The following is an 18,195-nucleotide window of genomic DNA, read 5'->3' as shown; positions in this document are numbered from 1 at the left end:
CCAGCAGAAAACACACTTCACTGCCTGATCCCCTCCACGACTGGTGTCTAAATTGGGGTCTTTTACTGCTGTTAAGAGGACGGAGAAGGTGGGGTGGTTCAGCAACAAACACTTGGCTTAATGGGCACAAAGGTCCTGGGTTCAAGGTTTGGATTCACGTACCTTCCTCCCACCCAGCTTGAACCCACTAACCCCTAAGAGGGTGGGGAAGGCAGCTAATTGAAGTGCATTGTTTACTCAGGGCTGAATGGCCTGGCTTTAGGCCCAAAAGCAGGAACACAGGAACACAGGAATACATTTAAAGGTACCTTTCTATACTCCACTCACAGAGATACCCCACCTCTGCTCCCAGAACCTCCCCGACCCATGCTTGAGCGTGCACATATGTACCAACCCAACACAACACATATGACACATCACCCAGCATACATATATACACCATATATACCACTCCCAAATGCTAAACAAACATTACACATATAGTTATTGTATGCATGTTTAAGTACAACACATGCACATATACTACATGTATTAAGTACCCTAAATGCCAAACACATATCATAAGCATGTGTACATACATCCTGGCCCTCTACTCCAAAAACATACAAAGCATACAACACCAACACTAACATGCACACAAGACATACACTACATACCTTATATATCATATATACATAATACCCCCTACACACTCCATATAGTATCATAGTCAACACAAAGCTCACATATGTACAGAGAAATATCACAGATAAATCAAATGCACACACAACACATACATACTAGATATGCCACATGCCAAACACATCACACATGCACAACACATCCAGGATACACATATATGTGTTATAACACATACATGTGCATACCTACTCTTTTACCTTAAACACCCACTGTTCCTCACACACTCATACTCTCCTTGATGCACCTAACTGTTGTTTGAATCATACATAGGTGGAGAGTGATGCACAGGCACCTGTGACTTTAACCAGTCAGGTGCCATTCCAGCAAATAGCACCCCTAAGTAATCCAGGCCTTCAGTTTCCTCTGTACAGGGAAGGTGAGCCAGGTAAGCCTGGGGGGGGGGGCGTGAACTCCTGTTGAGCTCAAGTGCGACCACCAGGGATGCGGCTGCCTTACACTGCAACCTTCCATGCTTGTGAAGTTATTCTTGCCTCCGTGACATCACACACTCATACTCTCCTTGATGCACCTAACTGTTGTTTGAATCATACATAGGTGGAGAGTGATGCACAGGCACCTGTGACTTTAACCAGTCAGGTGCCATTCCAGCAAATAGCACCCCTAAGTAATCCAGGCCTTCAGTTTCCTCTGTACAGGGAAGGTGAGCCAGGTAAGCCTGGGGGGGGCGTGAACTCCTGTTGAGATCCAGTGCTGTGACCAGTGATGCCGCTGCCTTACACTGCAACCTTCCATGCCTGTGAAGTTCTTCTTGCCTCCGTGGAATCACCTTGCTCATTAAAGTGAGTACATGAAGTCAAAAGAAGGTGGCTAGAGAGTCAGGGGCGAGTTTGGGCTTTGCCTCTGTCACTTCTGTGACCTTAAGAGACTTAACTTTACCGCTTTGAGGTTCAATTTCCTGCCTCACAGGTTCATTGTGAGTTTGTGTGGGCACACTCAGTTAAAGGGCCCAGTGCCAGTGTCAGTAACCCAGTGTCGCCTCAACTTGATGGTCACCAGATAAAAACCTCTGGAGCAGATTGTATTTATCGGAAAAAAAAAATCAAACATAACTGAGCACTCTTACATTTTTTTTCCAAGACAGGGTCCCACTGGCTAGCATAGGTTGATCTCTAACTCTCTATCCTCTGCCCATATCTGAGCAGTGGTGGGGATTGCAAGTGGGTACCACTCTATTGCAAGTAGGTATCCAACTTGCATCTTACCTGGTAACCCACCTGCCATAGTGAGCAGAATCTCGGCTTTATACCCTGACCTGTCGGCTTTACAACTAATTTTATGTCTTTAAGTAGTGGTGAAGGAGAAAACCCACAGCCAAAGGGCAAAGAATGTTCTCAACAACTGTACTGATCTTACAAAGTCTAAAATCTCTACATTTACTCCCTGGTCTTTCACAGAAACCAGATGCCCACTCAAAATAGGTAAGAATTAAGAACCTTTGCTAGTTCTGTACCTATTCTGGGCCAGGAAAGATGTTTCACCCCGAGTCAAGAGAAAATCTAAATCACCAGGACAGGGGTAGAGGAACAGGCAGAAGGCCCTCTGTTCTGTGCAGGGCCTGCTCCCCCACCTTCACTGTCTAGAGTCCCTCAGGTGAGCCTGACTTGTTCAAGCCTTCCTAGAATAAGGTCACTTGGTGTCCCAAAGTCCAAGGTCCAGTTCTTTAATCTCTTTGAAGGCTTAGGAACTGGGGGAGCGTCCCAGGGTGGAGAGAGTTGCAGCTGACGCATGGCCTTAGTAGGCAGGACTTTGAGGCCTGTCTCTTTAAATCTCAGGTAATTTGGGAGGAGGGAGGGAGTGCCCACACAGCTCCTGCTCACTCCCAACAGGAGCTCCTGATAGACAAGCCCAGCAAACTACCAGCTCTGCCAAGTGGAACAAAGCAGAAGCCCTCTTCAGACTGCTAAGGCAGTCTCACAAAGCTTCCCAGCCTCCCAGCCTCCCAGGAGAAGTAGGAGTCCCGAGACAGGAGACGGGACCTCTACGGAGAGAAGGCAGGCCGGCTCTTGGGGGTGCCAATGTGGCCCCAAGGCCGAGCCCAGTTGGGTTCTGGCGTCAGCCTCAGCTCTCCAAGGAGCCGGCCCTCCACTCTATGGGGTGGTCACTGCCCAAGGAGAAAGGATTAATATTCTGCCTCTGGAACAAGTTCTGCAGATGGTTTCATAGACGAGAGTCCTGGGCTCAGAGCCGAGACCATCAGCACCTGCTGCAGCAGAGGAGGTAAGCTCAGCATCTGCTTCTTCGTGTCCCCAGCAGTGGGTTTGGGCCGCACCCCTCCCTGCTTGCCCCAGTCTTCTCTTGGTAACCCTGGCTGGACAGTCTGTCCTTCTGGTCATGGACTGGCTCTTCCTAGCACTTTCTCTCAAGTCTTGGCCTGTAGGACTAGCTGTCCAGGATGTCAGGTGGGAGGTTGCCAGGGCACATGTGTTAGTTATCTTGAAGGTCCCATTCAATTTTGCAGGCCTCTTGGGAGTCCCTCCCTAAGATCCAGGCACCTCACTGGCCCTTTTTTCTCCTCTATTCAAAAGGTGCTTGTTGGTCAGGACAGTGTCTTAAGTATCTGCACTCCATGACCCACCCAGCCTGTGGCAGAAACTCACACACACACACACACACACACACACACACACACACACACACACGCATATATATGTGTGTGTGTGTACATCCATGTAGGAACAAATGATAAAATGCTTGAGTAAATACAGCAATCACAAGATACAACAAAATGTGAAGACATCATTCCTACGCCATTTATCTTAGTCAAATTCTGGTCAAGGCCATGTTCTATTCCAGGCACTGAAGGGGTCTGAAGACCCAAGCTGAAGTGTCTTTTTCTTTATTGAGGGATTTTCATGGTTTCCTAGGCCAAATGCCAGAGGTGCTGAAGACCGGTGCTCGTCACAGGGCCTTTCATGCTAGGGGGGCTAGAGAGAATCTGGAGTTTGAGCCTTGAGGAAATCTTGCATTTTGTTTCCCTTCCTTAAAACGCTCCCCAAACTCATTTGATACTCACTCCTGCCCCACATGGCATCTTAGAGTTGGACATCCATTGGATCTTGGGGCCACTCTGTGTGGTCGCCTCTCTGAGACTGCCAGTTCGGTTCTCCACTCAGACAGCGACATGCTAGAAGGAAGTGTTACCTTTGGGGCTTTCCCTGGACCCTTAAGTAGACAGGGAGAATGTCTGTTCATAGAGGAAAGGCAGAAGTTTTTGTCTTGGGGCTTTTCTCCATCTCTGAATACAGCAGCCTGTCTTAACCTGGCCTAAAGGTTGCCCGGGATTCCCTCTTCTTTGGCGTAAGCATTCCTTACTGGGGATGTGCCCCTTCTTGGAGCTGTGGCTTTCTTGTCTTTCACATCAGCCACCCACCTCTCTTTCCCCCAGGCCTGGGAGAGTTGGGGCCTGGGTACATGTCTGGCTGATGACGTCTCGGGGCAACAGAATGGCATTGTTGTTAGAGACTAACTGCTCCTTGGTTCCACTTCTCTTCTTCCCACTCTTGGGATCCTGTGAGTGGGGGCATCAGGCATGGAGTGAAGAAACATCCAGGACTTGTGAAAGGGGTAGTTGAGGTTTCTATGTCCCCATACAGACAGGACACAGTGAGGGACTTGGGCCTGAGCAGACAGCCTGGCTAGGAATATGCTACTCGCACTCGTGTTGTCTGTTCCCATTTCTTCTTCCCACCGTCAGTGGGCCTCCTCCGAAGGCCGGGCAGAAAGGACCAGTCAGAGGGATCACCGCTCCATTTCCAATCTCCCTGTGTCCACAGTCTCTTACCCTCTTCTTCCTAGACATTAGTGTCCACGGCAATGGCCCTCTTTGGATGGGTACTTTCCAGAAGGAACTGGTCTGTGCTGTCAGCTACACAAAGGGAAGGCATGCTGGCCATTAGATAAGCTGGGGCTGGCCACTTCAATAAGCACTAAGAGCAGGTGGAGTGAAGTGATGAGAGACATGAACCATGTATTCAGAATCTCATCCTCTACAGTGACCATCATCTAGTTTGTGTGGTATAAAGCTAAACACAAGTAGGTCTCTGTAGGAATGAATTAAGCCTGGCACTCAAGAGAGGGCCCTAGAGAGGAGTTTTGAGGTAGGATCAGATGGAATTCCATCAGTACAGGATGTTCCAATGAGAAGGGGCAGCTTTAAGGACCCTGCAAGATGGCCAGAGATGAGCCAACCTTCCTCTCTATGGTAGACTTCCCTTAAGCATGCAGCTCCCCAGTTGAAATGCATATAAGCTGAACTTTTAGCCTTCTCCCAGTTCTTTCAAATTAACTTTCTTTAAATTTATTTATTATTTTTATTTTATGTATACGAGTATATTGCCTGCATGTATGTAAGTGCACCCATGTTATGAAATGCCTTTGGAAGTCAGAAATGGGCATTGGATCTACTGGAACTGGCATTACAGATGGTTCTTATCTGCCATGTGGGTGCTGGGAATCGAACCCGGGTCCTCTGCAAGAACAGTCAGTGCTCTTAACCATTGAGCCATCTCTCCAGCCCCTAAATCACCTCTCTTTCTGACTTGAATTTTATTTCCTGTTATCCACTGCATTAAACATTGATGGAGGGTAACATACTCCAGTAAGTTTGTAGGAAATTAATTTGATGCATTTCTTGCTTCTCAAGGAGCTCACGTTCTCATGCGCCAAATGCACCGATGTATATGCACAGTTGGCCCTCCTCATCTGCAGACTGAACCAACCCCGAGAGAAAATACCAAAGCAACAAAGTCATAGTGTTGCTGATATATACTATATATCCATAGTGATTGCATCTATACTGAACAGCCTTTTCCCCCATGCCACTGTTCCTAAACATACAGTATACCAGCAATTTACATAGCATTTACATAGCAGTATGTATTTCAATTTATCTAGAGGTGATTTAAAGGGCACAGGAAGGGAGGGTGGTGGTACATGCCTGCTATCAAGTAGTGGGGAGGCTGAGGCAAGAGGGTAGTAAATTCAAGGCCAGCCTGGACTGCACGATGAAAGCTTTTCTCCAAAAAACCAAAAAAGTTAATAAATAAGCTGGACATTGTGACTCACATGTAATCCCAGTACAAAGGCTGAGGCAGGAGGATTGCCACAAATCTGAGGTCAACCTGGGCTACACAGTGAGCTCCAGGACAGCATGAGCCACAGAGTACAGACCTATCTTAAAGTGTACTAGTTAAGCATATAAATTGAATGCAAACATCATACCACCATGTAGAAGGGACTTGAGCATGTATACATTTTTGTATGTGAGGGGGTGTCTCCTGGATCCAATCTTTCACATATACTGGAAATATAAGTGCACTTAGTTAGGCTAAAGGTAAGCGTGGTGAAGTTCAGGAGACGGGCACAAACAAGTGTTAAGGTAGAAGGGGAGGAAGCATCCCTTCTGGTATCTGATTTCTGCTAGCATGGGCTGTGCTGAGAGCTTCAGGAGGCTGTCCAACCTGACTCCCCACCCCTCCCATGCCGGCACTTTCTCTCCTTAGGAGGACAGGCAGTCATGCTGGAGCTTTGAGTGGAGTTACATAGATACCTATACAAATATATGTGAATTGAAATGTACAAGATAAGCTCTGGGACTCTCCTGCAGACTGTGTTCTTGCTCTGATAAGCACATACACACATAACATGCCTGTTTACTTACCTGTCTAAAGGAGCTGTGGCAGTTTAAAAAAAGCATCTTGATTCCAAGTCTCAAAATAGCTACTTTCTCCAGATTTTGACTTCCTCGTCTCATGGCCAGGAATCTTAGCTGGAGGGAGGTGGCCTGAGAAAGTCCAGTGTATGCCATCTCCCCACACATGACTGCATTTTCCCATCTGTGGTCATTGCTCTGGGCCTGCCCCCTACCTCCCAAGAAAAATCAGGAGGAGCCAAAAAAACTAGAAGAACCACATAATTTAGTGGTAAGTGCCTGGGGCTGTGTTCTTGGTAAGCAGTCTGCCTTTTAACCCCACGTGATCTTTTGGCAATCATTTGATCATGCTGCCTCAGTTTCCTTTTCTTAAAAGAAAAGAATTTTTCAGCCCATGTGAGATGGGTGTAGACAGTAAAAGTGATATTAGGTGAGATCTCTTGAAAACTGAAAAGCACATTTTAACAAATGGTATTATTGTGATAAAAAGATAACAGTAAAAAGGCAGGTCTTGAGGATGACAGGAATCGGGGACTCTGAACACCGCCCTAACAGGAAGAATCCAATTGCAATGCATTGCAACCACATGATCATTTACTCAGTTCCACCCGAAGGCTACATTCATCTGCCAGGGTGTTTGCAGAGATATGGGCGTATTCTCAGAGTACCCTACTTCCAACCTGGGTTAACAAAGTACAGGGATAGAGAAATGGCTAACTGACCTTGTTTGAACATACCTCTGCAGAGCGCTGGCGCCTGCCTCCATTTGTTACATGAACAGTGCGGACTTGATTTCTGGGGCCTTTCTAACCTGATTTGACCATTCCTTAGAACTCTGTGAATCCTGCCTTTTTTTCCCAGAACAAATGATAAGACATGATGCATGTGCAAGGCACACACAAATTTACACATTCATGAGAACCAGGAACAGAGGTTTGGGGGGATCAAAAAGTCGGGAAGAAGGGGAGCCCAGGACTCTCATTTGGAGACCCAGTGGTGACCTTGATCAGGAGAACACTAATTCTTGTCCTTAGCAAAATATGTTAGGTTTTGTGCTTGTAGTTTGGCTCCATAATGTGGAACTACACTGCTTAATTTTATAGTTAATTGCCAAGGAAAACAAAACATTGTATAATCTGAAGGTATCTTCCATGTTGTTTAATTTCAAATTTGCCTTACAATTTATTTTTGCTATTTAATCATTGGGATCTTAAATGGCTCTACTCTTGTTTCTTCCTTAAATATTTAATGATGCTAGAAAACATTTTGTATGTATAGGAAAATTTTAATTCCTCTCTTCATGTGAAGAATTCTTTTTTTAATAGATTATGAATAATTGCACCTCTAAACCAGGGTTTCTCTACCCTGACACAGTTAACATGTCGGGTAAGATAACTCTTTGTAGGTGTCCTGTGTGGGATTTTAGCATTGTCTCTTTCCTTTAGGTCTGTCCCTCATTTGTGCTCTTACCTGTGATAAGCTGCTATTGGAGAATCTACAAGAGTCCTTGCTATGCCTTCTACTTCTTTAGTGGAACCCAAGGAGGTATTAGGAGTCTGTCTCCTAACTGCCAAGAACACCTTAGGGAGTTAGGGCTTTCTCTCCTATCACCTTGTGGCCCTGTGTTGTTACTGCAAGTGATAACACACTGGCCAGGATACCCTTCCTGATCCCCTCCTCTCTCATTTTGCTGGATTCTGGAACTTTGCAACCAGAGGAGGCCGTTTTTCACAATCCTTGTTGGCTTGGATTATAAGCTTTTTCTTCACCGGGGTGTGGTCTACGTTGCAGTTAAAATACGGGCCACCTATCTCAATTTGAATTTCAGATGAACAATGGTAAATTGTTAGTGCAAGCGTGTCCCCAAACTATTGTGTGGGACATATTTATAGAGTTGAAGGGAGGTAGTGGTGGTTGGATATGATCAAAATGCATTGCATAAATGCATGAGGTTTTCAAAGACTAAATAAAAATATTATTTAAAATGCTTGTGAATCTAAAAATGAAATTTAACTGAGCATCTTATACTTTTACTTGGTAAATCTGACAACCCTTGGTCCTTGACAGGCCTATTAGGATAGGGGCAGACACAAGGAAATGGGATATATAGAGAACAGAGGTTTGTGGAGGACATTTGCAGGTTTCAGAGATGTTTTGGGTACAAAAGGGGATTCTTTGAATCTCAAGTATAGAAAGAGACTCATATTCTATTTACAACACAGAGTACAAGATGCTAGAGTAAAAATAAGGCCAAAGAAAAGAGTGACAAATGTTTTAGGAAAGGTGGTGTGAGTCCCCCCCACCCCCTGCCCTGAGTGTGTGCCTGTGTAGGGAGCTTTGTTTTCTCCCATTGTAGTGCTGACTTTATCTATAGAGGACTGCTTTGGGCAAATGGTTGGAACAATGGAGGTGGTAAAGGAGACACACAGAGAACTTGTGTTGTTTGCAGCCACATTTGCATACCAAGCATACTGTTTTTCACTTAGATTATATGTTTGCTTAAGGTTGGCTTAGCAGATAAAGATAATAAGGAGAGGTAGTAAGTAAAGCCAAACCGCCTTTTGGCACAGCTGCTCAATTCATCCATTCTACAGAACACAGTGAACATCCACCACACGCTAGGCTTTTCCCCTGGACACAGAAGTACAGAATGCATAATGAACAATCGCGGGCTGGGGGAGTGGATTCAGGAGGAAGCAGCCATGTGGGTACAAGCTCAGGGAGAACGGTGTGCTCTGTGGTGCTGAGGCGCATGGTGAGACTGAAACGCCTGGCATACGGAGTGAGGGGGAGGATCAGAGAATGGGTAAATAGTTGCACAAAGACGGTGAAGGACCTCTGTGTTCCTTATCCTTGGGCATTGAAAGACCCATCGGCCCTTGGTAAGCTGTGACTGCATTGCCGTTTAGGGAGATTATCTTGACAGCAATGAGGAGGACTGGGGAAGACAGAGTGCAGACACCAGGAGAATGTCTTGCTGATCTTGGGCTAGAGAATAAACATAGGAGTCACTGAACTGTATAGCAACAAAAGACTGAGTGGAGATAGACTCTTAGATGGCTGATAGGGCTGGTGACTCTCTGTGGGCGTATGTGGGAGACTGGGGGTTACCTTCCCACTCTCCGCTTTGAGCAGGCTTTGTACCACTGCTAGCCCATCTACATGGGGGCTCTTGTCTGTACCCTTCTGTATGTTATAATTGGGTGTCTATAGATTAATAGAATTATTTCATTTTTTTTCTTTAGAAAGACCAAATTGCTTTAGGTTGAAAGAAAAATTCAATAAAGGAAGATCCATGTGTCTTAGTTGAGGTAAGACTAGAGAAGTGATTTTGGGAGCCAAGGAATACAATTTTGCGTGAAACAAATGAAATGCAGATTACAAATAAGGAAAGACTAGGGGCTGAGGGTCGGGGGAAAGAACCTCTGAATCCAAAATTGAGTGAGCTCAGGAACGAAAGAGGAAAATGAGATCATTCGGATTCACAGGAAATTCAATACATGAATTCTCTGAATTGGATTCTCTATTTTCTCTGCATCTATCCCTTTTGGCAATCATTTATAACTTCACAGGTTCTGATAGTGGAAATAAAGTAACATCTAAAGCCCTATAGATGGGAGTCTGTGAATGATGGCTAACTTTTCTTTCTAAGTTTTAATATGGGATCTTTGGGATGGAGATTCCTCAGATTTATCAGTTCAGCAATTTTACATGCAGGGACCACATTCAGTAACTATTGGCTTGAGTAATGTCTCCTAAAATATTGTTTGCATAATAATCATTTTGGAGATGTGCCCCCAGGACCATCCCCAGCTGAGGACTGAAGCCAGGGCCTTGCACTTGCTAAGGAAGTGCTCTACTCCTAAGCTAAATCCCCAACCCCGGGAGTTTTCTTAAACTGCAGCTATTCCAGGTCTAAGGGTAGTCAGAGTTGACACATTTTAAGAATATGTGCAAGATGCTGATGATCCAGGGCCTACTTTAAGAAGGAAGGGTGAGGAAAAGGGTGGGGGAGAGAGTGAAGATAAGCTTTTTCACAAAGGCCATTGATGATTTTAAATTGAGCCTTACAGATACCCAGAGAGAGGAGGAGAGTGTTGGAATCAAAAGGTTCTACACAGAAGGTCAAATAGCAGGCAAAATGTAATAAGAGAAAACCTACTAGTCTCTGCATGTTGACTTCCTCCACAAATATGAGGGAGGAACTTCTTACACCCCTGATACTTACAAAACAAGGTTATGAAAGGCAATCTCAGGGCACTTGCTGAGGCCAAAATGGGACCACTGCAGGAGTGAGTAGGTCACGAGGCGAGTGTATGCCTGAGTAAAGCTCTTCTTGTCTGATATGAACAGATGGTAGATGCAGGCACTCGGCATGGTGGTCCCAGTACTAGGGGTTTAGGAAACTAGTCAGGGCTCTCGCCTACAAAGGCTAACTGAACAAATAGTCAGTTTAGGTGAACTGAACAGTCAGGGAAGAAAGTTGGTGACTTTTGCACTGCAACGGACGCACCTGCCTGGGTCAGGGACTTTCCGTTGATTGCTGTCAATATATATACATATGTATGTGTATATCAAAGTGAAGCCTTCATCAATAAGTATTCTACAGCTGGGCATGTGTTCTATCATCTCCTTTCTTGTCCTGTTTCCTGGTAGAATCTGGGAGTCTCCTCTCCTTCTAGCTGCCAAAGAAAATGATGTTCAGGCTCTGAACAAGCTGCTCAAGTTTGAGGGATGTGAGGTGCACCAGAGAGGTAAGGAGCAGAATCCTAGAAATGGTCTCTGGGTCAGCCCCACTCCTCATAGGCCTCTCCAGAACAGCCCAGTACCTGAAGCCTGTGTTGTCCCCACTGTATTACACCATGTAACTTACATGGCTTTTTTTTCTCTCTGTCTCTCAATACTAGGAGTCATGGGGGACACTGCACTGCACATAGCAGCCCTCTATGACAACCTGGAGGCTGCCATGGTGCTGATGGAGGCTGCCCCGGAGCTAGTCTTTGAGCCCATGACTTCTGAGTTATATGAAGGTGAGGCCCCAGGATGGACGATTTGCTGCAAATTTCTAGCAGTCTCAAGTAGACACCTTGGGAGCCAGAGAGTGTATCTGAAGATCTCTAATCTTTATTATTATTACAGAAATTGTTCCTGACTGCAGGTCACTATACCTGGTCCCTAACCTGGCAGAGGCCTGGAGAAGGAGAAGATTGGGGAAGGGGGGGGGGCGGTAACAGGATCTACTGGGAACCCTGAACAGCCACAGGATCTCTGTCCTCCATCCCAGGCTACCATACAGGAGACCATGGGTGTACATGGGAGGGATGCTTTCAAGGTCCTGGGAGCAGACATGTAACTCACAGCTCTCTCTGGGACAGGTCAGACTGCACTGCACATTGCGGCAATAAACCAGAACGTGAACCTTGTACGTGCCCTGCTTGCCCGAGGGGCCAGTGTCTCTGCCAGAGCTACAGGCTCTGCCTTCCACCGAAGTCCCCACAACCTCATCTACTATGGTGAGAGCCAGGGCTAGGATGAGGGGTGGAAAGTGGGGAAGGGGCAGTGGGAAAGGAGGCTACAGAGGGCCCTGCACTCCGTTCTACCTGTTGGAAAAGTGGGACGGGCAGCCCTTCTGGGATTTAGAGCCAGAGGCCAATTCCAGCCATAACCCTCTGCACTGTCCGTTCATCCCAAGCAGCAAGATGAAATATGGGAGGAGAAGGGCTGAGAGAGAAAGCCCTCCTCATCCTGTGATCTTATTGTTTCCTTACGTGTATTCCAGGGGAGCACCCTTTGTCCTTTGCTGCCTGTGTGGGCAGTGAGGAGATTGTACAGCTGCTCATTGAGCATGGAGCTGACATCCGGGCCCAGGACTACCTGGGTAAGAGCTGGGATGAGGAAGGAGGGCTAGATGTTATGTGTGTTCTGGGTGGGGGGTAGGGAGGGAATGGGGCTTGGATAGGGAATGGGACCATCAGGGATGTTAGGCCTATGGCCAAGTGGCAACCTCTGTCTTCCCCAGGAAACACAGTCCTGCACATCCTCATCCTGCAGCCCAACAAAACCTTTGCCTGCCAGATGTACAACCTGCTGCTGTCCTATGATAGAGGAGACCACCTGAAGTCCCTGGAACTTATTCCCAACAAACAGGGACTCACTCCCTTCAAGTTGGCTGGAGTGGAAGGCAACATTGTGGTAAGGCCTCAGCTCTAAGGTATCTTTCTAATGCTTCTCACACTGACTTGCTGGGAGGAAAGAGACCTGAACACATCCATGATACCTAGGTCCCACTCTCAGCTCTACTTGGGATCTGTCTCAACCACACCTTTCCTGTCCCTGTCCCCCGACCCTTTTTGCCAGTTTGCTCTGATAGAGTACTTGTGTAGTCTAGACCTCATGCTAGGTTTGTCTACACTGTGCAAACCCACCTGTCTTTCCCAGAACAGTGCCCTGCCAATCTCCTCATGTCTCTAGGCTGTACAGTGAGTCATGGGGGAGCACAAATCTAGGATCCTGTGTGACATGAGCCCTTTTGCTCTCCACAGACTGTGGTCACTAAGAGAAGGCCACCACCCTCTCCAATCCTTTCCCCCTAGACTGTGCCATCACCTTTAGTTGTGGATCCCGAGCATCTCCACTCTCTTTCAGATGTTCCAACACCTCATGCAGAAGCGGAAGCATGTTCAATGGAAATATGGGCCACTGACCTCCACCCTTTACGACCTCACGGAGATTGACTCCTCAGGAGATGATCACTCTCTGCTGGAACTTATTGTCACCACCAAGAAGCGGGAGGTACAGGGCCTTTGCAGCACAGGCCCTGCTGTGGGATGCCCTGCAGGGTCTTGGAACTGCCCGTTCTATTCCTTCTGTGGCAGGCTCGCCAGATCCTGGATCAGACACCTGTGAAGGAGCTGGTGAGCTTCAAGTGGAAGCGGTATGGGCGGCCCTACTTCTGCATACTGGGTGCCATTTACCTGCTGTACATCATCTGCTTTACCATGTGCTGCGTCTACCGCCCCCTGAAGCCCAGGATCACTAACCGCACCAATCCCAGGGACAACACCCTCCTGCAACAGAAGCTCCTTCAGGTGACACCCTGGGAGCAACAGATCAGGAAGCAGGGAGGGAATCTGTTTTTTTTCTCAACTTGGTCTCACTTTTCTAACCTCACTGCGCCATTTTACCTCTTACCTAGAGCTCTGTATGTGGGCACAGAGCCAACATGCACACACACAGAAACACATACATATTCTTACTCTAGTGGCAGAGTTTGAGACTAGCTGTACCTAAGGGGCTAGAAAGATTCTGAAAGAGCTTGTAGCCTGGGGAACCAGGCTATGTAGGATAGAGATGGGCAGTTGACCAACGTGTTTCCTCCCTAGGAGGCCTATGTGACCTCCAAGGATGACCTCCGGCTGATAGGGGAGCTGGTGAGCATCGTTGGGGCTGTGATCATCTTGCTGGTAGAGGTGAGGTGTGGGTAGGATCCAGAGTGAGGCTGTCTGCCCCAGGGATCCAGTCTGCGTTTTGGTCTACAAAAGCCTTTGTGTCTCCCTGACTTCTCTCCAGGTTCCAGATATCCTCAGGTTCGGGGTCACTCGCTTTTTTGGACAGACTATCCTTGGGGGCCCATTCCATGTTATCATGTGAGTCTCCTTCATCTCTCTGCCATCCCTCATTGCACTAGGGCTTCCATTCCTTTTCCTGGATTCCTGGCTTCCAAGGAGCCTTGACTCTCAGAGTTCCTCTGTGAGGTTTGTGACCCAAAGTGCTGAGTGCGTGAAGGCTAAGTCTGAATGTGTGGGGACTGTTCCGGTTACACTCTTGTTGTTAGGTCCTAAGTCTGAATGTGTGGGGACTGTTCCGGTTACACTCTTGTTGTTAGGTCCTAAGTCTGAATGTGTGGGGACTGTTCCAGTTACACTCCTGTTGTTAGGTCCCCAGGATGATCCTAGCATCTGCCTCATTATCTCCTTCCTCCTTTCCCCCCAGTATCACTTATGCCTTCATGGTGCTGGTGACCATGGTGATGCGGCTCACCAATGCAAATGGTGAGGTGGTGCCCATGTCCTTTGCCCTGGTGTTGGGCTGGTGCAATGTCATGTATTTTGCCAGAGGATTCCAAATGCTGGGTCCCTTCACCATCATGATTCAGAAGGTCAGTGCCCCCTGATGTTTCCTAGAAAAATGTCTCAGACCAGGAGTGAGCAAATGGTATTTAGAGGGCTTATAGTAAATATATCAGGCTTTGTAAGTGCTACAAAGTCTTTGTTATATATTCTTTTTTCTTTTGAACAAATTTAAATTACTCTGAAAATATTAAAAATCACCTTTTGTTTAAGAACTTCACCAAGATAAGGGAAGTAGATTTAGCTTGCAGGCTTTTGGAGTTAGACTTGCTGGTGTCAGGCAAGGCCACTGCTCTGAGGGTATAATGACTCCTTCTTTTTCTAGATGATTTTTGGTGACTTGATGAGATTCTGCTGGCTGATGGCTGTGGTAATCCTGGGTTTTGCTTCAGGTAAATCACAGTCCATGATGGGAGCTAGGGCCTAAGGGAACTTAGAGGGTGCTGAATGCTTCTGATTGAACTTGGAGAAAGGAGGAAAGGCAGAGGTCAGAACAGATCACTCAGTGTCCAAGGATGGGATGTTCCTCAGAGGCGGGGCCGGGAGATCAGGAGCATGAGTCTCACAGAGAGCATAATGGCCCCAAATAGGAGTGCATAATAGCCCAAAATGTATTGCTTGGGGGTTGAGACAGTAATAAAAGATGAGGGGAGTAGGATAGAAACAGGTAAGAAAAATTGGCGGTGGGCTAATCATGATACAGTTGCCATGGTAACCCTCACCCCTTGGGTGGAGCAGCCTTCTATATCATCTTCCAGACAGAGGACCCTGACGAGCTGGGCCACTTCTATGATTACCCCATGGCACTGTTCAGCACCTTTGAGCTCTTCCTCACCATCATCGATGGTCCTGCCAACTATGACGTGGATCTGCCCTTCATGTACAGCATCACCTATGCTGCCTTTGCCATCATTGCCACACTGCTCATGCTCAACCTCCTTATTGCCATGATGGGTGACACCCACTGGCGAGTGGCCCACGAGCAGGATGAGCTCTGGAGGGCCCAGGTGAGCCCTCTGGTGGCTGGATGGGTTAGCGTTGAGTCCCCTGTCTGCCCAGGAGCGGCATGCTCAATTAAAGCAGGGCATTTGCACCCTATGTACATTTGGATAGTTATCGCAAAATGGTGCCAAATGTATGTAAGAATTAGCAACACATGAGAGCAATTCTTGACTCTCTGGGAAGAATCTCTTATAGTTTTCTCAAAAACTGAAACTTTAGGGCTCAAGAGATGTGTCAGTGGTGAAGAATGTGTAATGCTTTTTTTTGGTCTTTTTGAGACAGGGTAACCCTGAAACCCCAGCTGGCCTGGAACTCACTATGTAGACCAGGCAGGCCTTGAACTCACAGGATCTGCCTACCTCTGCCTCCCAAGTGCTGGGACTGCAGGTGTGCACCACCACTCCTGGCTAAGAATGAATAATGGTTTTGCAAAGGATCTGAGTTCGAATTTCAGCATCCACATCAGCGCTCAATCACTTACAACGGCAGCTCATAAGGCATCTGATGCTTCTGGCCTCCACAGGCACCTGCATCCATGTGCATATACCTACACACAGGCCTACACATATATACATAATTTTTTAAAAAAAATTTAAAAAAATGTTTCTAAAATAATCAATAAGAAATAAAGCTAACAGTAGCTAAAACTGTATTTGGTAAGTTTTGCTTCTAAGAATGGAGGTATCTAGTCTTCTTGACAATATTTAACTCTGCAAAACTTGACCCAGAAAAAAACTGAGAGTGTTATAAATAATGCCATAAAAACCTTTCTTTAGTAGCAGGCGCTATCTTCAGTAAGATCATTATGATGGGCACAAAGGACAAGCAGATGAATCAAATCCTCATTTAAAAATATACTTGGAAAAGAATTTATGTCAACAAAAATAATTTCAGAAAAATAAAAAATGGAAATATAAAACACTGAAAAGCATTTAACTATGATGTGTGGGAAATGAAGTAAAACCCAATCTGGCTAAATGGGGTTTGCTTAGAGAAATATTTTGAAAATACATTAATATTAGATTTACAAGTAGGATGTTTACATTTTTTAAAAATCATTTTATGTATGTGTATGTATCAACATATTCTGAGGCCCATGAAAATCCTTTGTACTTGATCTTGCTCAAGGTCTCTTCTTCTGATGAGAACCTCCTACATCCCACCTGTGCCCCACCTGCACCCCCCCACCCCTGGTTTTGCCACAGTTTTAAAGTCACAGGGTAAAGAACTGTGTGGCTCTAGCCCCATCCACTCTCTCCCACAGAAGGGGCTCTGTGGAGATCACATCACCGTCTTGGTTTGGGGTGTTGCTTCCCAGCTATGAGCTTCTGAGTTTCTTTGTCATTGCTACGCTTCTGTCTCGCGCCCTGCCCTTCTTCTCCAGCCTCCTCTCTGACTTCCCTTTCTGTCCCTAAATGTAGGTTGTAGCTACCACCGTGATGCTGGAGCGGAAGCTGCCTCGCTGGCTGTGGCCTCGCTCTGGGATCTGTGGGCTCCAGTATGGGTTGGGGGATCGTTGGTTCCTGCGGTAAGTGCTGTGCCCCCTAGTGGGTGTTCCCTGAGCTACCACTTTGCGTGGTGTCCCTCCTGCTTCCAGGGGCCCTTATGGAGGGCTGTGTGCTTCTTAAGACCCTCCTCGTTGTCCAAGCGTGGTTACTGAGGAAGGAAGGGGGCTCTTAGGAGATTGGGCTCCGAAGCATCCTGAGACCAGAGCCTACTGCCTCCTGAGGCCTGGCTTCCAAGGGGCTAGTGTTACTGTGCCTGCACTGGCTGCATACGTCACCAGGGCTGGGGCTTGATGACAAGGGATGGATAGGAGTCAAGTGTTGGTCTGGGGTTTGCTCTTTGATTCCCACTGTCTCTCCAGGGTGGAAGATAGGCAGGATCTCAATAGGCAGCGAATCCAGCGCTATGCACAGGCCTTCCAGCAACCAGACAATCCCTACTCTGAGGACTTTGACAAAGACTCAGGAGAAAAACTAGAGACAGCACGCCCCTTTGAAGCCTATCTGTCCTTTCCTACACCCTCAGTGTCTCGAAGTACCTCCCGCAGCAGCACCAACTGGGAAAGGCTTCGGCGAGGGACTCTAAGAAGGGACTTGCGGGGAATAATCAACAGGGGCCTGGAAGATGGGGAGGGCTGGGAGTACCAGATCTGAAAGTTGGCTCTCACCAAGCATCAAAAGAAAATGAAAGAAAACCAACAAAAAGTAGCAAAGACCTAGAGGTCTCACCCCCAGGTCCAAGGGGGATGAAGAGTAGCATGCCAAGGAATGAACTGGGAAAATGCTCCAGGTTGCCGCATCTCTTCAGCTTGGGAGCAATGAGGAAGAACCCTTGCCTCAAGCAAACATTCCTCGCTCTCTTATGGAAGCTCCACTGCACGCCAGAGCACTTTACGTACAGGCTTGCCATCTCACAGCACCACCTCCACCCAGGGCTTGTAAGTGGGAGGGGACAGAGCTCTTCCCAGGGTGCTTCATATGGGACTGATGGGGAAACACTGAGCTTGTGGAAAGGTGTGCGATGGAGTCAGAGAGATAGCCGTAGGTGGGGTGGGGAAGCTGGACTGGGTCTAACCACCTTCCACCTTCCAATAAAGTCATTTCCTGATCCCCGCCCAGTAACATTTTATGCATCAATGCATGGTCAGTGGCCCACCCTGTCACGAAGCTCTGCCCCTCTTCCAAAGCCTCCCTAACCCCCCCTGGT

At 47.1% G+C, this 18,195-nt stretch overlaps 1 protein-coding gene across 2 annotated transcripts; it reads left to right on the top strand.

The window, feature by feature from the left end:
- The first annotated feature begins 2,485 nt into the window (after nt 1-2,485).
- Trpv6 (transient receptor potential cation channel subfamily V member 6) lies at nt 2,486-18,106 on the top strand. 2 transcript variants are annotated; one of them, XM_008828609.3, is made up of 15 exons: nt 2,486-2,919; nt 11,009-11,106; nt 11,260-11,382; nt 11,728-11,865; nt 12,132-12,230; nt 12,372-12,544; nt 12,998-13,144; nt 13,228-13,440; nt 13,735-13,821; nt 13,922-13,998; nt 14,345-14,510; nt 14,807-14,873; nt 15,220-15,488; nt 16,905-17,011; nt 17,351-18,106. In XM_008828609.3, exons 1-15 carry the CDS (start codon nt 2,792-2,794, stop codon nt 17,640-17,642), a joined length of 2,184 nt encoding a protein of 727 aa, XP_008826831.1. In that variant the 5' UTR covers nt 2,486-2,791; the 3' UTR covers nt 17,643-18,106. The 2 variants fall into 2 exon arrangements, with proteins under 2 accessions (XP_008826831.1, XP_029417212.1); XM_029561352.1 differs by lacking the exon at nt 15,220-15,488 and having other exon boundaries at nt 2,711-2,919; nt 16,905-17,432.
- Nucleotides 18,107-18,195: the final 89 nt, after the last annotated feature.

Source organism: Nannospalax galili, unplaced genomic scaffold (genome assembly GCF_000622305.1).
Source record: "Nannospalax galili isolate Female #2095 unplaced genomic scaffold, S.galili_v1.0 scaffold233, whole genome shotgun sequence".
NCBI classification, from domain to species: Eukaryota; Metazoa; Chordata; class Mammalia; order Rodentia; family Spalacidae; genus Nannospalax; species Nannospalax galili.
The sequence above is the reverse complement of the archived record's forward strand: the minus strand, read 5'-3'. Positions and strand labels throughout refer to the sequence as shown.

Excerpts from the sequence above, each read along its gene's own strand:
- Trpv6 (XM_008828609.3), top strand. The coding sequence starts at position 2,792 with ATGGGGTGGTCACTGCCCAAGGAGAAAGGATTAATATTCTGCCTCTGG. Across the intron at positions 12,231-12,371 it reads CCGGGCCCAGGACTACCTGG|GAAACACAGTCCTGCACATC; the intron begins GTAAGAGCTGGG and ends TGTCTTCCCCAG. Across the intron at positions 17,012-17,350 it reads GGGGATCGTTGGTTCCTGCG|GGTGGAAGATAGGCAGGATC; the intron begins GTAAGTGCTGTG and ends CTGTCTCTCCAG.